The sequence below is a fragment of the Diospyros lotus genome, chromosome 3 (assembly GCF_014633365.1).
Source record: "Diospyros lotus cultivar Yz01 chromosome 3, ASM1463336v1, whole genome shotgun sequence".
Taxonomy (NCBI): domain Eukaryota; kingdom Viridiplantae; phylum Streptophyta; class Magnoliopsida; order Ericales; family Ebenaceae; genus Diospyros; species Diospyros lotus.
Window position 1 is genome coordinate 28,141,011 of NC_068340.1, and position 18,815 is coordinate 28,159,825.

Consider the following 18,815-nt stretch of genomic DNA (forward strand, 5'->3'; position numbering starts at 1 on the left):
AAAAAAAAATTATACTAAGAAGAAAGTAAACTTTACAGAAGGGATGAGAGTACCTGATCGGAGAATAACACAAAGGAGAGAAGATTGAGCTCAAGAGGGGTGACTTGCCTCATACAGATATGGAGTCTCTTATAGAGCAATGGGCATCACTATTCTACACTCGACTCAAGGCATGCCATAATTGTACCGTCAGACTTGACGTCGTTTAGCGTCTCATTTTTCAACATTTGGCAGTGTGCCTTTTTTTTTTCAACGCTCGGCGCCTCTATTTTCAACATTTGGCAGTGTGCCTTCTTTCTTTATAGGGCAGTGTGATTGCACTGCCCAAGAAAAGATGGCTACCACCAGCGTCAATTCTGTCTCTCTCAATTCAAATTTTTTTTAATTAATTTTGTTTTAATTTTTGTTTTTTTTTTAGGTAAAATTTTGTAGACACCTTACCCCCAAACTTAAATTGCACATTGTCCTCAATTGACAATAAAAGGATAGAAGATAGGCATACCTGGCGGTCTTCAATACATAAACTCGTATGGAGAAATTTTATTTAGACGATTTTATCAAGAAATGCTTATTCTTTTATTTATTTTTTATTTTTTTCTTTTTGTTTTTGCCTTAATCTCCCCGGCAACGGTGCCAAAATTTGACGGCACTCTCACCCTGCAATTAAAACATAATAAGAACAAATCATAATAAAACTTTTATATTTTTTTTATTTTAGTGAGAGGTTTATACTCGCCAGTGTACAAGTGCAGTTGTAGTCCAAATTTAAATTTATATTTTCTGGATGAATCCAAGTCGTCCACTGAGAGATTTATTTATGGCAAAAGAAAAAGAATGTCATACACACGCACACGCATTTGGACAAATTGGCAACAAGGTTTTTTTATGAGTTTTTTTTAGACAACAGATACTAGAAAATAAAGTAAGGCAGAAATTGAAATAAACATTAAACGTAAAAATATGAATTTGGATAGTGCTTGAGTTAAGACAATTTCAGTACCAACCCGTTGATTCCCAAATTTTAGCATAAAAAATTAGCAACACTAATTTAATTTCAGATATGAGGGTTTGTTATTAAATGTAATTAGAGATGATGATAGTTCTAGGTTAAGCAATCCCCATACATGATATGCGAGATTCTAATTTAAGCAACCACCATAAATCCAATTGCAATTAATACACAAAACAACTAAATTAATCATCTGGGTTTAGGTATGATAGCGTTTCCAGTTCTAGTAACTCTCATACATGGCATGAAAGCTCTAAGTTAAGCTTACGCTCCAATCCAAACCTAGTGATTTTTTAATAATTAATACACACTCATACTGAAATTTAAATTAATGTTACTTATTTAAAGCGCAGCTTTCTTTGGGAATCATTGGCGTTGGACACTGTCCTTGGCTTAACCCAAGATTAGATTTAACTACTCATTTTTATTTGAAAGTTAATTGACAGAAATTTAAATAACGTAATTTAAATAACAGAATTTAAATGACAAGAAATTTAAAGGCATAAACTAACCGGCCATTTAGGCGGTGGATAATTAAATGACAAGAATTAAAATTGCAGAAATTTAAAGGCATAAACTAACCGGCCATTTAGGCGGTGAATAATTAAATGACAAGAATTAAAATTACAGAAATTTAAAGGCACAAATTAACCGGTCATTTAGGCGGTGAATAATAAAGTAATAATAAATGACATAAGAATTTAAAAGAAGAAAGAAAAAAAGTAAGATTATAAGAGAAAGTACTAAAGAAAATGAGAAAGAACAAGAACAAATTCTCAAAGAGAGAATTATAAGGAAACAACTAAACTTTTATTCAAGAATAATAATCACACTTACAAATGCAATCAAGTGATCTATTTATAGGCCACAAGATGCAATACAAACCACACAATTTCAATTATTCAACTAGACATAATTATATCTAATGGGCACTCACACACTTAAAGTTAAATGGATTTTAGCTATAATACACACCTAATATTAAATGGATTTTAACTAAAATACATACCTAATAAAACACTCATAAAGTTAAATGGATTTTAGCTATAATATCCACCTAATAGTTAAATGGATTTTAGCTAAAAAACACACCTAATAAAGCTCTCACATAAAAAATAAAAATAGATTTCTATAAATTGGTTTTTAATCTTTATTAGGATTAAAAATAATCCTTGGGCCTTCTCCAAATAATATCTTCCATGGGTTGCTCAAATTGGGCCTTAATTCTTCATGGGCTTGAATTCTTCATGGACTTTAATTTTTCATGGGTTTGATTTCTTCATGGACTTGAATTCTTCATGGACTTGATTTCTTCATGGACTTTAAGTCTTCATGGGCTTGAATTCTTCATGCCTAAAAAAAAATAAAAATAATTTAATGTTATTAATAAATTATATATTATATATATGTATTACACATGGCACATATATATATTAGATTATATTATATATATATTACATGCATGCATATAATGATATATATGTATTATATATAATTTTATATATTATTATTATTTACTTTAGAACTTCATTTCATTCATCTTTCAATTTAAATTTGCATATAACCATAAAATATATATTAATATCTAATTTAAACCATTTTTAAGATCAAAAGAAGGGTATAATTATAACAAATTTTTTATAAAATTAACCACTAATCAGTGGACAGACTAGAACCACTACAACGTGAGGTGGACACGGTCTCACTACAAAAATTATTTCTATAACCCAACCGTACATTAGGCAACAAATATGCATTTATTTATGTATTCAATTGTTGAATATATGTGTTACTTAAATATCCAAGCTATATATGACGTGTATATTATATTCCGTTGCGTGTATCTGATACACGATACAAATTTTATTTTTGCATGTACCATCGTACTAGTGATTCTTTTCAGTCCCCCTAGAAGGTTAAAATATGAAAGGTTTCTCTATTTTTGCTAGTGCTTTAGGTCACACAATGCACGCTAATCCAATGGCTGGAGATAAGTTGCGATTGGACTTTGTTAGTGTAAGGCCTAATTTTTGGGCATTATACTGAAAGGGCCTAAGGAGGGTAAGCCAAGCCCATATAGCCAAATAAAAGCCTTAGGGCTCCAACCTCCCCCCCCATTTTCTTCTTCTTCTTTGTCGTTTCTAGCAACGAGCTCTCTCTCTCTCTCTCTTTCTCTCTCTCATTTTATTTTCCAACCAATTTTTGTGCAATCTAATCGTTGGATCCTAGATCCAACCATATTTTCACTGTGAAAGCAATCTCGATTTACAAAAAGGTAAGTTCTTTAGCTTCATCATCCTTATGTTTAGCATAAAATCGTGATATATGTATGTATACACGCATGGGTTGGGTTGGCCGAAACTTTGAACTTATATCTAAAAAGATATAGCCGTTGGATCTTGTTGGTTTTTGGGTATGTTAGTCAATGGGGTTAAGGGTGTTGAATGGTTGCCTCAGATTTTCGGAAAGCGTCGGTCACGGTGGCCAACGGCGACTGGCAGTGAGTTTTTAAAATCTAGCCAAAAACTAAAAGTTAGATATACAAAAATTCAGCCATTAGATTTAGCCTATTTTTATATATATTAACCCCCTTGTCTAGGCGTTTCAAATGGTGGATTTTGATCGTTGGAATCTTAGGCCGACGATGGTCACCAGTGGCTACTAGCAGCGACGGTAGTGTGGTTAGTTAGGCTATTTTATTTTTTTGGGGTTTTGGGCCCGTTGTGAAAGCCAATGGGTTGGTCCAAAAGTTGGGTGATTTGATGTTTATATTTATATAATTCTCATGTAATTTGATGATTTTGTTAGGTGACTTTGGCATGCCCCAGTCGAGAGGCGTTTGAGGGAATCCTGTGTCTTCCATAACACTGTGAGTGGGTAAATCGTATTATGGTGGTATTTGTTCCATTCATATCTCTTGTTATTCTAGTATTCTATATATGCTATTCATGATTTCGTTCATAAATTGCATACGAGAAAATTGGAATCCATATTGATTGTTTTGCGCATATTGACACATGTGATTGATTGCATTCCTGTTAATGTGGACTAGTTGGTGATACTTGTATGAGATTTATTACATATGTCCTTGATAATACTAAATGTTGGTATGAAATGCGTATTAAATAGAGTAATCGTTAGAACCTTGTATCGCTAACCACAGTAAGAGTTAGTCGTTAGTGCACCATGTATGTGTTAGGGTGTGAGATAGTCCACCATTGTTGGGCGTGAGATAGTCTTTCATCCATGTTTATATCCGATGTGAGATAGTCCGCCGAAGTGGATCTTGGCGACATAGAGATAATCAGCACCAAGGAAATGATATGTGTGAATTTTGGTTCTAAATGGTGTACTCTCAATGTGCATATTTATTCATCATCTCCCATTCGGTATTATATATTACTTGAAATGTCATGGCATGATGATCTATATTCGTTGCATTGATTCTATATTTCCCCCTATTATAATGCGTTCTACCCCTCATTAAGCCAGTGTCAGGCATACCCCTTAATATTTCAGATTTTGTAGGTTGTCATACATTTTGACGGTATAACTTAGTCACGCTCCGATATAGCATATATACATCATTTCACGGGGTTGTGCATGGGAAGGTTTAAGTTCTTCTTGTTGCGAATTGGTAACTTGTGATTTCTGTAAATACATGCTTAGTATTGAGCCGATAGCACCTTAATTTATGTGTACATGTTTTGGTAGTATTTATGTAAGTGAAATTAATGTTTATATGTTAGAGGAATATGTGTATTGCAAGCTTGCTATTTCTTATCGGAGTCTTCGGCTTCTTAGGGGGTAGTACCGGTCATGGTCGTTGGATTTTGGGTCGTGACAGTTAAAGTGTGAGTGGAGGTTCAAGCTTCTTCCATGTTCCCAATATTCATTGATCTTTACCAGCACTTTGATGAATTTATGGGGAAGCCTAAAATATTGAGAATGCCAATAAAGTACCAATGGGTGTCATTTATTTGCAGTTATTACAAAGCGGTTGGCCATTCTTTGTCTAATTGCCCACACCAAGCTCGTCAAGATGTAGGGGAGAAGACGAATAAGGTCGTAGGTAAAAGGGTAAAAAAGCAGAGACCCAAAGGAAATGTGAGGAAAATAAGTGGAGACAAAGGTAATAATAAGAGGAAGTAGGAATCCTCAGGTAGAGTTAAGAAAGAGACAATCCCTCTTCCCATTATTGATATTCTTGAGGGAGCGACTAAGATTGTACTAAGTAGGCCAATAAAGGTAAAGGAGTTGATGGCTAACCAATTTTGTACTTTAGCTTAGGAGGATGAGGATAGTCCTTCTTCGAGGTATGTGAATATACCTAGCAATGCAACATAAGATGATGATATGGATATGTGTTTTGAGTGGAATAACATAGAGGAAGAAGAGGAAGACAATGAGTCTGATCCTGATAAGATAGATAGCTTGACCTCAAGTGAGGTCCCAAAAATATCAAATTCACAATCAAATAGAGCTTGAAAGAAAAAATGGAAGTGGGGAAGAGAAAGATAGGCTCTAATAGTAAGATCCCAAATGATCCTTCATGATGCAGCTTGCATTATGGAATGTAAGGGGTCTTAATCAGGCCTCAAAACAATGGAAGGTTCGGTCCCTCATTGCTTAACATAAAATATGTATAGTGGCTGTCTTGGAGATTCGTGTCCAAGAGAATTAGGCGAGAGAGATTTCTCGCTTGATTATGTTGCACTAGGAATGGGAGAATAATTATAATTGCTGTGAAGGAGGTTGTATCTGGGTAGGATATAACTCCTCAGCAATTAATTTAGTTTGTATAGGTAAATCAGACAAGTTCATTCATTTTCAAGTGTCGAGTTAGTTTGTTTCTGCCTCTTTTTTCCTTGTTTATATGTCGGGAATGAAGAGATGGATCAGGAGAGGTTGTGGAATTCCTTAAGGAGAGTGGGTATGTTAGTTTCTACTGATCTCTTGCTCCTTATGAGAGATTTTAACGTATATCGTCATGTGTTAGAGATAAGATGTAGTAACACCTCTGTTACTTTGGGCATGTGCAGATTTAACCATTTTTAATCTGCTTTCTTACTTCAGGATTTGGTGTACAATGGTCCAACCCTGACATGGAATAATAAAAGGTCAGGAGAGGATGGCATTTTTCGTAAGTTGGATAAAACACTTGTTAACAATGAATGGCTTTTTAAGTATCCTGATAACAAGGCTTTATTCATGCAGTCGAGGATTTCTAACCATAGTTCTGTAATGGCTAATTTGATCGAAGGTTTTAGAAATAATTGGGACCTTTTTCGTTTCCTAAACCACTTAATAGACTATTATTTGCTTCTAAATAAAGTGGATGCTAGTTGGGATTTGAGGATAAGTGGGTATCCTATGTTTAGACTGGTATGGAAGCTCAAGGCAGTTAAAAGTGCCATGAAGCATCTCAATAGCACCAGGGTTATGTCTCTGAGAGCATCATAGATCTCAGAGATAGGTTAGCAGTAACATCCTGCATTGAGCGATAGAAAGGACTGGAATAACTTACCCTGATGGGTTTACGCGAACTTCCTAGGGAGTCACCCATTTCTGAGCTTCCCCAGCTCAAGTATGCTTAATCCGAGACTTTTTGCCTATATTCAGCCCAAAAGGTATCCAACTAGTGTTGTTTTTTCCTTACTTATCATCGATATGTACTACTCTTCTCTAGCTTTTGGAGTATTACATTCTCCCCCCCTTGAGCACATAACTTCCTCATTATGCGACCATACAACTGGTCCCAACTTTTCCCTATCCAGTGTCCCCAATCCAGTACCCCCAGCCTTGGGCTAATACACGATCCCCAATCTAGTACCCCCAATCTTTGGCTAGTATACGGCCTGGGTTGGCTCTGATACCACCTATAACATCCCGCATCGAGCGATAGGAATGACCGGAACAATTTACCCTGATGGGCCTACGCGAACTTTCCAGGGGGGTAACCCATCCTTGAGCTTCCCCAGCTCAAACACGCTTAACCCGAGAGTTCTTTGCCTACATTCAACCCAAAAGATATTCAACTGGTGTTGTTTCCTTCCTTACTTATCCTCGGTATACACTGCTCTTCTCTGGGCTCTTGGAGTATTATATTGGCCAATGTGCATCAAGATATCATAAATAACCCTCAAGATTCTACTCTCCGACAGAGAGAACTGTAATTGAGTAAGGACTATATTACTACCTTAGCCCATGAATCAATTTTTTTTTCGTATTCTAGTGTGAGTCAAGTGATCGATGGAGGAAGATTAGTGCTCCTGTTTCTTCTTCCAAACCATGATGGCTTGAGGTAATAATCATCATGCTCTTAGTATCCATATGATAGATGGCTCAACTACGGAATCTAAGGAAGAGGTAGTTGACATTATTGTGTCCTATTGCTAACAACTCCTAGGAAGTAGTTCTTGCTTGACAAGTTTGCAACTTGAGGAAGTTGATCCATTTTGAGGATAGACAATTGTATCAAGATCAATGGCTAGGGCTTACTATTGTTGTGATGATAAAGTCAAGCAGTGTTTATTTGGTATGAGGGATGATAAAGCACCTAGGTCTGATGGTTTTACCGTCAAATTCTTTAAAAAGGCTTGGGATGTGGTAGGTTCTAATATGATTAAGGCTATTCAGAGTTTTTTTTCCACGAGGTGTCTCTTAGGGAAAGTTAATGTTACCATGATTAGTCTTATCCCGAAAGTTCCCTACCTAGAGACGTCTAACTAGTTTAAACTGTTATCTTGTTGTAATGTTCTTTATAAGATCATTACCAAGATTCTGACTAATAGGCTTTAGAATGGTGCTCTCAAGGTTGGTGGATGAGTCTTAGACTACTTTTGTGCCAAACAAATAGATTAGAAATAATGTCTTGCTAGTGCAAGAGTTGGTCAGTACCACTTTCATAAGGTCTCTCCTCATTGTGTTATGAAAGTTGACCTTGGAAAGACTTATGATTTTGTGAAATGAGATTTTTTTCTTACGGTTCTCCATTTAATGAATTTCCCTCCTCAATTTTATGGTTGGGTTAAGCAATGCATTATAATTCCTTAATATTCTGTTAAGATTAATGGGCAATTGCATGGCTTATTTCTTGGAGGTCGAGGTTTATGGTAGGGTGACCCTTTGTCACCTTACTTATTTGTGTTAGTGATGCAAGCCTTACAAGACAATATGCGTTAGTATATTAAGTCTGCTAATTTCTAGTTTCATTGGATATGTAAGCAAAAGCATATGACAATGCTCATGTTCGTGGATGACTTGTTATTGTTCTTTCATGGGGTCTCTTCCTTTGTCAGCATTTAGAAGTCCTACTTGGAGAGATTTTTTTTCTTTGTCAATCCTTCATGCTAATCCCTTGAAGAGTATTTGTTTTGTTTTGTGTGGGATGAGACTTTGAGGGAAGAGTTTTATCTTGTTTCAAGTTTCAAGAGGGAATCATTACCCATGAGATATTTGGGGGTTTCTTTTTTATCCACCAAGTTGTCCTATGGGGATTGTAAGCCCATAATAGAAAAGGTAAGGAATAGTGTGTTCGTGACTCAGTCGATTGCTACCATTTGGTAATCAACTTCAACTTACACATTTTGTTCTTACCATTATTTATTTATATTAGGCTTCTGTCTTTATTTTGCCAAAGCTTGTGATTAAAGAGATTGAATAATTAATATAAAACTTCCTATGGAGTGGAAATAAGGCAAATTCCCATAAGACGAAAGTTGATTGGAGAGATGTATGCTAACCAAATGAGTAGGGGGGACTAGGGATCAAACCTTTATATGTTTGGTACCAAGTCCTTGTTGATAAGTTAATTTGGTGGTTGCTCTCAAGCAACAAGGAGTCTTTTAATACCATACTATCGTGTAAAATAGGTCAAATGGGTTCATATTATTGTGTAAATGATAGGTGATTTTGGTTGCTTTCAGTACCATATTTGTGCCCTTGGTATTGGAGAAAATTATTATCTATCCACAATGTAGTGATAATCCACTTTGGCTAGCAAATAAGTGATAGGATGCTAACCTTCTTGCAGCATGATTAGTGGCATCCCCTTGGGGTGCTCATTGATAGATTGTCTCGCTAATTGCCTTGGCAATTAGGTATATCTATCACATCTCATGCTCAGAGATCATAACCGATGGTTCTTGGATATGGCCTAAGATGGTGCCATCGCCATCTCTAGACGTTATTTAAGACCATATGCCTAGTCCTCATTGGGTCAGGTATAGGGATGAACTAAGATGGTTACCTGCTTCGGATGGTTTGTCTTTTATTCGTTCTGCCTTGCAGAGTTTATTGGTGCATCGTCCTCATGTCCCTTATTATCAGTTGGTATGGTATGGATTTGATATCTCTTCTCATTCTTTTATATTTTAGTTAGGAATTAAAGGCAGTAGAGTGCCACGGCCATATATTTTTCAATTGCTACTATTTTTATCAAGTGCTATATTTTTTTGTCTTTTGAATAAATTTGGATGGCCTTAACGCAGATGGGAGACAAACGTGTTATGGGCAGCAACAAGGTAGCGAGGCAAGGGTCCCTAGCAGATTGCTAACTAGTTGGTTTCACAAGTTATGGTTTATTTTATTTGGAGAAAAGGCAACAATTATTGCTTCCAGGAGTAGGAGCGCTCTGTGTCTCAACTGGCGCATCAAATCAAATGTGTTGTTTGGATATGGTTGTCCATTATCTCTTTCTCGCAGACACTTCAGAGTTGTGCATTGCAACATTATTGGTGACTTCTAGCTAGCCAAACTTCTACTACTTTGCTTATTTGAACTACTTAGTAATTGAGAGTTGACATCACAATTATTAATACTCACATCAAAAGCCCTAATAATGCTTAGGGAAATTTATGAATTGACGGTCCACAAATTATGCTCATTGTCTACCATTTGTTTTAAGCCACTTACTAATTGGGAGTTGACATCACAAATGTCAATTTTTATGTCAAACAATGGTTTCAAATTATGAGTATACTTTGTACCCTAAGTGCTATTTGTGGTAAATAATCAGAGATTGACAACACAACTGTTAATACTCATATCAAAAGACCAAACAATACTTAGGGATGTGGTATACTAGATGGATTCAAATAGTAAAGTTAATGAAGATCTCACCTAACAATTATACATATTTATTATTAATGTTAGGTAAACTGTATATATACATATATATATATATATATATCAATAGATTAAATCATCACTTGCTTTTTTTTTCTTTTGTTATGAAGATTGGGGTATTCCGTACCTTTAAATTGCAGTTGTTTATTGATTTTTTTTCAATAAAATTCTATTTTATAGAAAAAATGTTTATTAAGTAATCTCAAAACTTATTTAAGTGATAAATGAATGACAAAAAAAATAAAGAGAGAGAATAAAAGATTAGGGAGAGAGAAGATAAGCGACATGTTAGTCTTGGTATTTTGATAAATTATCTTAATCTCCTTTAATAATAAAGATGTTAAGTAATATAAATTTTAAATATTAAAAAATATTTTTAAGATGGAAGATTGCCAAAATATTGCGTACCCTCGGGAATGCAATGTGATTTATATATGCTAGAAGGATAATTTGTGTTATGTATCTATAAACAATAAAAAATATTAAATAAAAATTAAATTTACTTTGAAAATTAATATTTTTATTTTTTGAATTTACAATAGAGTTAATTTTTATTTTCAAATAAAATACGCAAAAAATATTTTATTAAAGTTTTTTATAATACTAAAATATAATATTTACTTATATAATGGGGAATGATTATATTTTGTTTTTCTAAAAATATGGTATGTCGAGCATCGAGTATCGACTGGAAGCAAGCGGCGTCGTTCGAGCGACATTTCCATGCTCAACCGCCATTCCATTCTTTTAGAGCGACTTTCGAATTGCAATCAACGGTACAAAAACTGCAGCTCTGAGGCAGTCATCTTGCCTATTAATAATATATCTCCACCTCTCTCTTCCTAATTCGCCTCTCTGCCATTCCTTCTTGGAAGAACAAAAGTCCTCTTCTTCCCAACCTAACTGTAACCTGATCCCAACACCTCATACATACAAATTTCGATGAAATCACTCATAATCTGGTGAATCTTGGGGAATTTCGCAACGCGTCGACGTTTCGGCGATCGAAATGAGCAGAGAGAAGGTCATCAACGCGCCTCGCATTCTCTCTGTCGCAGTTCTAATCGTAATCATCGCGTCGAATTTCCCGGCTCGAGTGGTTTGCGCCGATGAGGATGAGGATGCGGATGCGGATGTGGATGTTGAGTTGAATCAACCGACTAGTCCTGCCGCGCTTCAGCTTTTCACGCAGGTGATCTTTAAGGAATTCAACAATCTCAGCAGGTTCCTTAGCGCCGATATCCTCGAAAGTTTGGATTTCTGCATCCAAAACGTGTAAGTCAGATTGTTACAAAATGTATGTATTTACTTGTAAGGAGTTGGGGATTATTCGAATACTGGTGAGGTTTTTGAATTGTATTGTGCAGGGATGCTGAGTGGAATTCAGCGTTTAACTTCTCGTCCGATTTGGCATTCTTGACCTCCTGCATACAAAAGACGAAAGGTATTGATTGCCAGGCATTTGGAGAGGTTTATTTAGATTTGAAGTTCAATTCAAGGAGATGGAATGCAATTTGTCGGTAAATGTTGCGCAAACAGAGAGCAACCCAAACACATACACACACACTTTGAATCACTGAAAATAGCTTTTCTAACATTCAACAGAGTCTAAATCGAAAACCAACATTCACCGCAAACAAATACGAATAACAAATGGAAAGCAGAATCAACACGAGAGATTTACCGTGGTTCACCCGAAAGGGCTACGTCCACGTTGAGCTCCGGTAAAGGAGAGCTCGCTGCACTATCGGAGTTAAAAATAGGATTTACAAACACACTGAATACAAGCCTCACAATCACACTTATTTATAGAGACTGATTCTCAATCAAAAACGACTCAAAATCATAACAAGAAATAGATTAGAGGGATACTCTATTCGAACCAGAGAGAAGACTAGAAGGAATCGAAGAGAGTCTGAATCAAGAATGAGAAAGACCCCTCAAGCCCTAGCGTCTACACACTCTCTTTCTCTCTCGAATCTGTCAATTACACATCCCGATGCACAGTAAATAAATAGGGGTTGCATGATGCATTTGAAGGGCTTGGATTGCACCAGATAAAAGGCAGCATCGATGGTTAGGATTGCACAAGGACAAGACAAGAAGCATGATCGAGATGAAGGACGCCCGGGCGGTTGCCAAGCTGCCCTCCACTGCCACATGGCAATGGTTACAGCTAACCCTCCTGCCTGAGTCCTTAAGTAAAAAATGGTGTCGTTGTGTGCTTCACAGCCAACAGTAAATAATTATTAAGTTTTGATCTTAGGTACTCTTTTAATGCATTTGACATACCATTAGACATGGCATATACATAACACTCGAATAGAAACATTTTTCCACTTTGTTTCAACCTTAGGCGCGTTTCATTCCCAGCGACAGTTCCCAAGAAGCAAAATGATTGGTTTTTAAAAAGCATGAAGAGAAGTGGCATCTGAAATTCTGAATCCATAGACTAACTCCTGACCAGGTTTTATGCTTGTGAAATTAGTTGTTCAGCATGCTTTACATGTTGGAAGCCATGAGTTAAGTGATATATTGGGTAAAATTTATGTGAAGAAGCAGCTAAAGATGGAGAATTTTTGGACTGCTAAAAAGAGTTAACGAGGAACAAATATGGGTCCGACTGGTTTGGTTTCAGTATTCCCAACCCCAAGGGGCAGTCTACAACCATTGTTCATTTTTTGGTGTAGTGGAGTAATCTTACAGGCAACAGAGTTACAAACACATACTACTAATACCACTGCCACTACCACTACCACTAATGCTAGTATTCTACCGCTACTGTTTGCTTTGATAATGAGAGTATGCAAGAAACAGAAAAGCAATGTTTAGTGATCCTAAATTTTGGACCAAGTTTTCTACAATTTAGTTTATTCGCTTCCTTGACATTTCTTCATTGTATTTGTGGTTGGTCTATGATTTAATTCTCGTGTTCCCTGTTTCTCCTATTTAGCTTTTTGGCATTAGGCAATTGAACTACTGCTACCACTCTCCATGGTTGAGGGATTAGTGATAGTAACTGAAAAAAGAAGTGGTTCTGGGTAAAAAAAAGTGTATATCACCTCCCATGACCTTTTGACAGGGGACCAGATTTTGTAATTTGTAAACTCACATAGTCCTGCTGGTCTGTTGCTATAAAGTTAGGGCACTATGCATGAGCTGAATAGATTACCAACAAAGTTTGTCTCAATTATTGATCTCTGTTTATTTGATTTTAACAACTAAGTTTGAATTGCGTCTATTTGCTCAGAGTAACTATTTAGTGTTTCTGATGGTTGGTCGGTCAATTGACAGGAGATATTACGCAGCGCTTATGCACAGCAGCAGAAATAAAGTTTTATTTCAGTAGTTTCTTTGAAGGCGGGTCAAAGAAAGAAAACTACTTGAAACCTAATAGGAACTGTAATTTATCGTCATGGGTTCCAGGATGTGAGCCAGGATGGGCTTGCAGTGCTGGAAAAGGTAAAAAAGTAGACCTCAGGAATTCAAAGGAGGTGCCAGTTAGAACTCTTGATTGTCAGCCCTGTTGTGAGGGTTTCTTCTGCCCTCACGGTATTACCTGCATGATACGTAAGTATTTGCTTCTCCGAAATAATGATGGTAGTCATTTAATATTTTTGATTTCCATTGCTTGATGATTTTTCAACACCCCTCTACTACCCTCAATAGTATCCTTCATTGTTATCATGCTATTGCCAAATATTAGTCCATACCTCTTGTTCCTTATACACAGTTTCTGCTCAGATAAAGTCATTCGATTTTCATACTTACCATATGTCATGGACTTAGATGATGGGGTATGGATATTGTTACGAAATTGGATCGACAATAAACCACAATCAAACCAATCAACCACACACGAACACGGATTTTAACGTGGAAAACCCAAATCGGAAAAAATCACGGGCAGAAAGAACAAAATATTACTGACCAAATATTAGTAATACAAAAGTGATACAACTGCAACTAATTCTAGAACATGGGACACCTATTTATAGACCTAAAATATCTGTAGATATACACAGAAAACCATATCCTGATCAGAAGATAATTCATGAGGATATTTCTCTAGATGAGATAAATCTCACTTAAAATCGAATTTGACAACATCATAATCACAGTTAAATTCGAAGTCATAATCACGGTCAAATTAAGAGAATCAAGATATTCCGGTCAAATTCGAAGTCATAATCACGGTCAAATTAGGAGAATCAAGATAGTCTGCATTTATCAATATAAATCCCCATTGATAACTCCACATTCATCTAAATCCATCCGTCCAAAATTGCACGCATCTTAACCTGCAATAGTGAGAATCAAGATATTCTGATCCAATAATGGAATATCATACTTCAAGGTAGCCAATACAAAGATCAAATAACTCCAAATAATGCCAAACGATCGATAAACAAAATCCCAATAGAAAACAAACCAAAATATTGGATCTAGGCAAAAACATATCTAAATTTGGGTTGGCAGATTGGCTGGTCAGATATGGCCTAATAGGTTAACCTTGGGCTGACCAAATCTGAAGTGGGTCTGGACCTAGTGGTTTGGATCTAACTAGATCTGGATAAGGATCTGGGTGTGCTGAAACAATGGTCTTTTATAATGGAGAAACCCAATCGATAATGGTGGCTGTGTTGATGGATGACAAGCAATAAGAACAACCGATGGCCGACCGTAGAGGAGCAAGGCGATGAAGGCTGGCCGATAATCGATGGTGGAAGAGATAGCATATTGGTAACAAAAAGCTCAACAACGACCGGTGATGTTCCAATCAAAGAAAGGGCAAACAGTGAAAGGCAAACGGCCGCTGAAGTGGAGAAAGATGACCGGATCTAAAGCGACGGTGAGGGCAAAGGCGGTCGACGGTGAAGGCGGGGTTGTCGAAGATTGATGAGGAGGAAAACATGCGGTGGCGACGGAGGCTAAACGTGCTGGGCAACCTGAAACTAGCTGATGTAGATGATGATGATGCGGATCCAACGATTGAGATCTGTCAAATGTTGATGGTTTGATCCAACGGCTCTAATACCACTTTGTTATGAAATTGAATCGATAACAAACTACAATCAACCACACATGAACACAAATTTTAAGGTGAAAAACCCAAATCGAAAAAAACCACAGGCAGAAAGAATAAAATATCACGAACCAAATATTGGTAATACTAAAGTGATATAGCTGCAACTAATTCCAGAACATTGAGCACCTATTTATAGATCTAAAATCATCTGTAGATGTACACAAGAAACCATATCCTAATCAGAAGATGATTCATGATAATATTCCTCCAGATGAGATAAATCTCACTTAAAATCGAATTTGATAACATCATAATCATAGTCAAATTCGAAATCATAATCACGGTCAAATTAGGAGTCCCAATCTTAGTCAAATTTGAAACTAGATTCCTTATACTGGAATTATTTTTCTTACTGTTTATCCCCTCAGGATCACTAATTTTATTTAATTCCACAATTAGAGTTCTAAAAATATACTTTAATAGCACATTTTTAAAAGATGGTCACTAAAATACAAAAAGATTACTGAATTTAATTTGTAACTAAAAAGTCACTGAACTTCAATTTAATATCCAATTTCATAACTTTCGACAATTGTTGTTAAAAGAGGCTAACGAGATGTTGACGTGGCTAACAACGTGGATGGTTAAAAGGCACAAATAGTCACTGGACTTTACACAAAAATACAAAAAAGTCACTGAACTTTGCACTAAAGTTTAAAAAAATCACTAAACTTTGCACTAAAATATAAAAATGTCAGCATTTCGTTAGTCTCTTTTAACAACAATTAACAGTAGTTATAGAATTGTATACTAAATTAATGTCCAATGACCTTTTTGTACGTTAGAGTAAAGTTCAGTTACCACTTATGTAGTTTACTCTCTTTAAAATGTTATTCTAATTTTTTTTGATTATTTTATTCAAAATCATACATAAGATTACATGATATAATTTCTTGTAATGAATATACCTTAAATTATTTTTATTGTCTCAGGATGTTGACAAATGAAAAGTTATAAAATATGTACCAACTTATAATCTACAAAAATTAAAATTAATACACTAAAATAATTTATATGTTAAATTATACTTCAATATATTCATTTATAATTATCAATTTAAATACACACACTTATTTATTGGGTCTATGGGTTGACTGCTGTGTTGGGCCATAGGGTTGTAGGCCCTAGACATTTTGGCCCACCCGTAGCACTGTCCAAGTGGACAGCTTAACCCTTTCTTCGCATCATCAACAGTAGCACACAATTATCAAAGTAATCGCATGAAATGAGAGTGGGTGTACAAACATCTTATGTAGAATAAGAGGGAAAGAAGTAAATGATAGAGAAGACAGAGAAGCATTATGAAATGCAATAGATAAAGAAAATCATCCAAAACCCTACCACATTATGCTGGCATGTTATCATAGAATCAAGATTATATCTTCTATATAAGGTTTGAGGGTAGGTACATGAAATGAAATTTTGTTATTAAGAATTAAATGAGGTGAACCCAATCTATCAATCTATTTAAATGGTTTTAACTTTTAATGGATAAACATACAAAAATATAAGAAGGAAATTCTATATCACACTAAAAGAATCTAAAAAGATTTGTCCTCGTTACAAAACTGATTCCAAAGAAACTTCAAAATCTTTGTAATTCTCTGACACAATCTACATTATACTGGAATCCTTATATGACTTTAAACTAACTTTAGAAAAATCCTTGTCCTGATAGAAAACTTAAAAGACTTTTGACTTTGGAAACTTATTTGTAACACCACTAGTTCAGACCCAAAATAACTAGTTGAAGTTGACTTATGGGTTCACAGGACCAACTAATATACCCAAGACCTCTCTAGTAAACTACCAGTGTAGAATTAGGTTATTTTATTATTTACAACCATGCAAGACTCATAGTAAAATCCAATTTTATAGCTTCACTAGCAATGTGCCCCATGGATACCTGTAAATAATCCATGTTTAAAAATAATTTTGACTCACAATACATCCTTAACCCATAAAACTTAATAACTTATACTTGAAACGTTCTGAAGCTTTACTAACCATAAAGTAGACATAAGCAAAAAATATACCAAGATCAAGAGTACAACGGGGAAAGTTCTCAAGTCAATCTATTTTGTAACATGTCGATTCTCGAACCTTGTTGGTTCTTTGTTTTTTTTTTTTTTTTCTTTTCTTGTGTTATAAAAATAACACCTGATTAGAGCAGAATCGCAACTAATAATTTGAGAAAAATAATAATAACGAAGAAAATTGGACACACAAATTTTACGTGGAAAACCTCCAAACAAATCAGGATAAAAACCACGGGTAAGGATAAAAGAATTCACTACGAAAAATAATAGGAGTTACAATTTTTCCTTTAAATCACAAGGAGATAACAACAACGATCTCTCTTGAAAATAGGAGAAAACACTCTCAATAATTCTCTCTATTTTACTCTCTACAAATGGGATATTGGAATGGAAAACAATTGAGCTGGGAGGCCTATGATAGGCCACCCTTACGAGTTGAAAACGCATTTGGCGCCGCTTGAAATTTCAGCTGCTTTAATTGCGGTTACTCTACGAAATGCGGCTGCCAGCTTCTTCTTTCTTCCTTCAATTTCAATGTTTATAATATTATATGTGTGTAGCCGCAACTTTTAACATTTGGGCACAACAATCTCCCACTTGAAGATTTGATTGAAAATCAATCAATCTTCACACCATTCCCTATTGCTTATGTTTATACTAGGTCACTAGAGGATCGACACCAAATAAACTTGTTAGTATTGATCGCTTTTGTCAATGAAATTTGCTAGGTTGTCTTTTGTATGAATTTTCTGCATATCCACAATTCCTTCTTCCACTTTCTCATGAACGAAGTGGTACTGAACTCGAATGTGCTTTGTCTTTGAATGAAAGGCTGGATTCCTTGCAAGATGCAAGGCACTCTGACTGTCACAGAATAGAAAAATCTTTTCTTATTCGTATCTGAGTTCCTCCAATACTATCTTCAACCATACTGCTTCTTTACTGGCTTGTGTAGCTGCTACATATTTTGCTTCTGTTGTTGACGTGTCCACAACTGACTACACTTTTGAAACCTGGCTTACAGCTCCGCCAACAAGTGCAAACACATATCCCGTGGTGAATTTGCTTTTGTTAAGATCATCTGCATAATCTGAGTTAACATATCCTTTGACAACAAATTTTGATTCCCCATAACACAATGCAACATCTATGGTCCCCTTAATGTATCTCAAGACCCTTTTCATAGCATTCCAATGCTCTCTACTAGGATTCACCATATACCAACTACCACTCCCACTACATGTGCAATGTCTGGTCTCGTACAAATCATAGCGAACATTAAACTTTCTACTACTGATGCATATGGTACTCAAGACATTTCCATCCTCTCTACTTCACTGTTAGGACTCATATTAGAGGACAACTTGAAATTAATAGGAAGTGGGGTAGAAATTGACTTATAGTCTTGCATGTTGAAGCGCCGCAAAACCTTCTTCAAATAATTTTTTTGAGAAAGCCAAATCTTCCTATTATTTCTATCTCAGTGAATTTGCATCCCTAGAATCTTGTTTGCTGGTCCCAAGTCCTTCATTTCAAACTTCCTAGCCAA

General features: G+C 35.7%; 1 protein-coding gene across 1 annotated transcript in view; it reads left to right on the forward strand.

Moving 5' to 3' along the window:
* The first annotated feature begins 10,990 nt into the window (after window positions 1-10,990).
* LOC127796313 (ABC transporter G family member 28-like) overlaps window positions 10,991-18,815 on the forward strand; it is a 30,943-nt gene continuing 23,118 nt past the window's right edge. Inside the window, exons 1-3 of the mRNA XM_052328395.1 lie at window positions 10,991-11,413; window positions 11,506-11,582; window positions 13,433-13,708. Of these exons, the coding sequence (XP_052184355.1) occupies window positions 11,148-11,413; window positions 11,506-11,582; window positions 13,433-13,708 (619 nt within the window). The 5' untranslated portion in view covers window positions 10,991-11,147. The remainder of the gene's footprint in view (window positions 11,414-11,505; window positions 11,583-13,432; window positions 13,709-18,815) is intronic.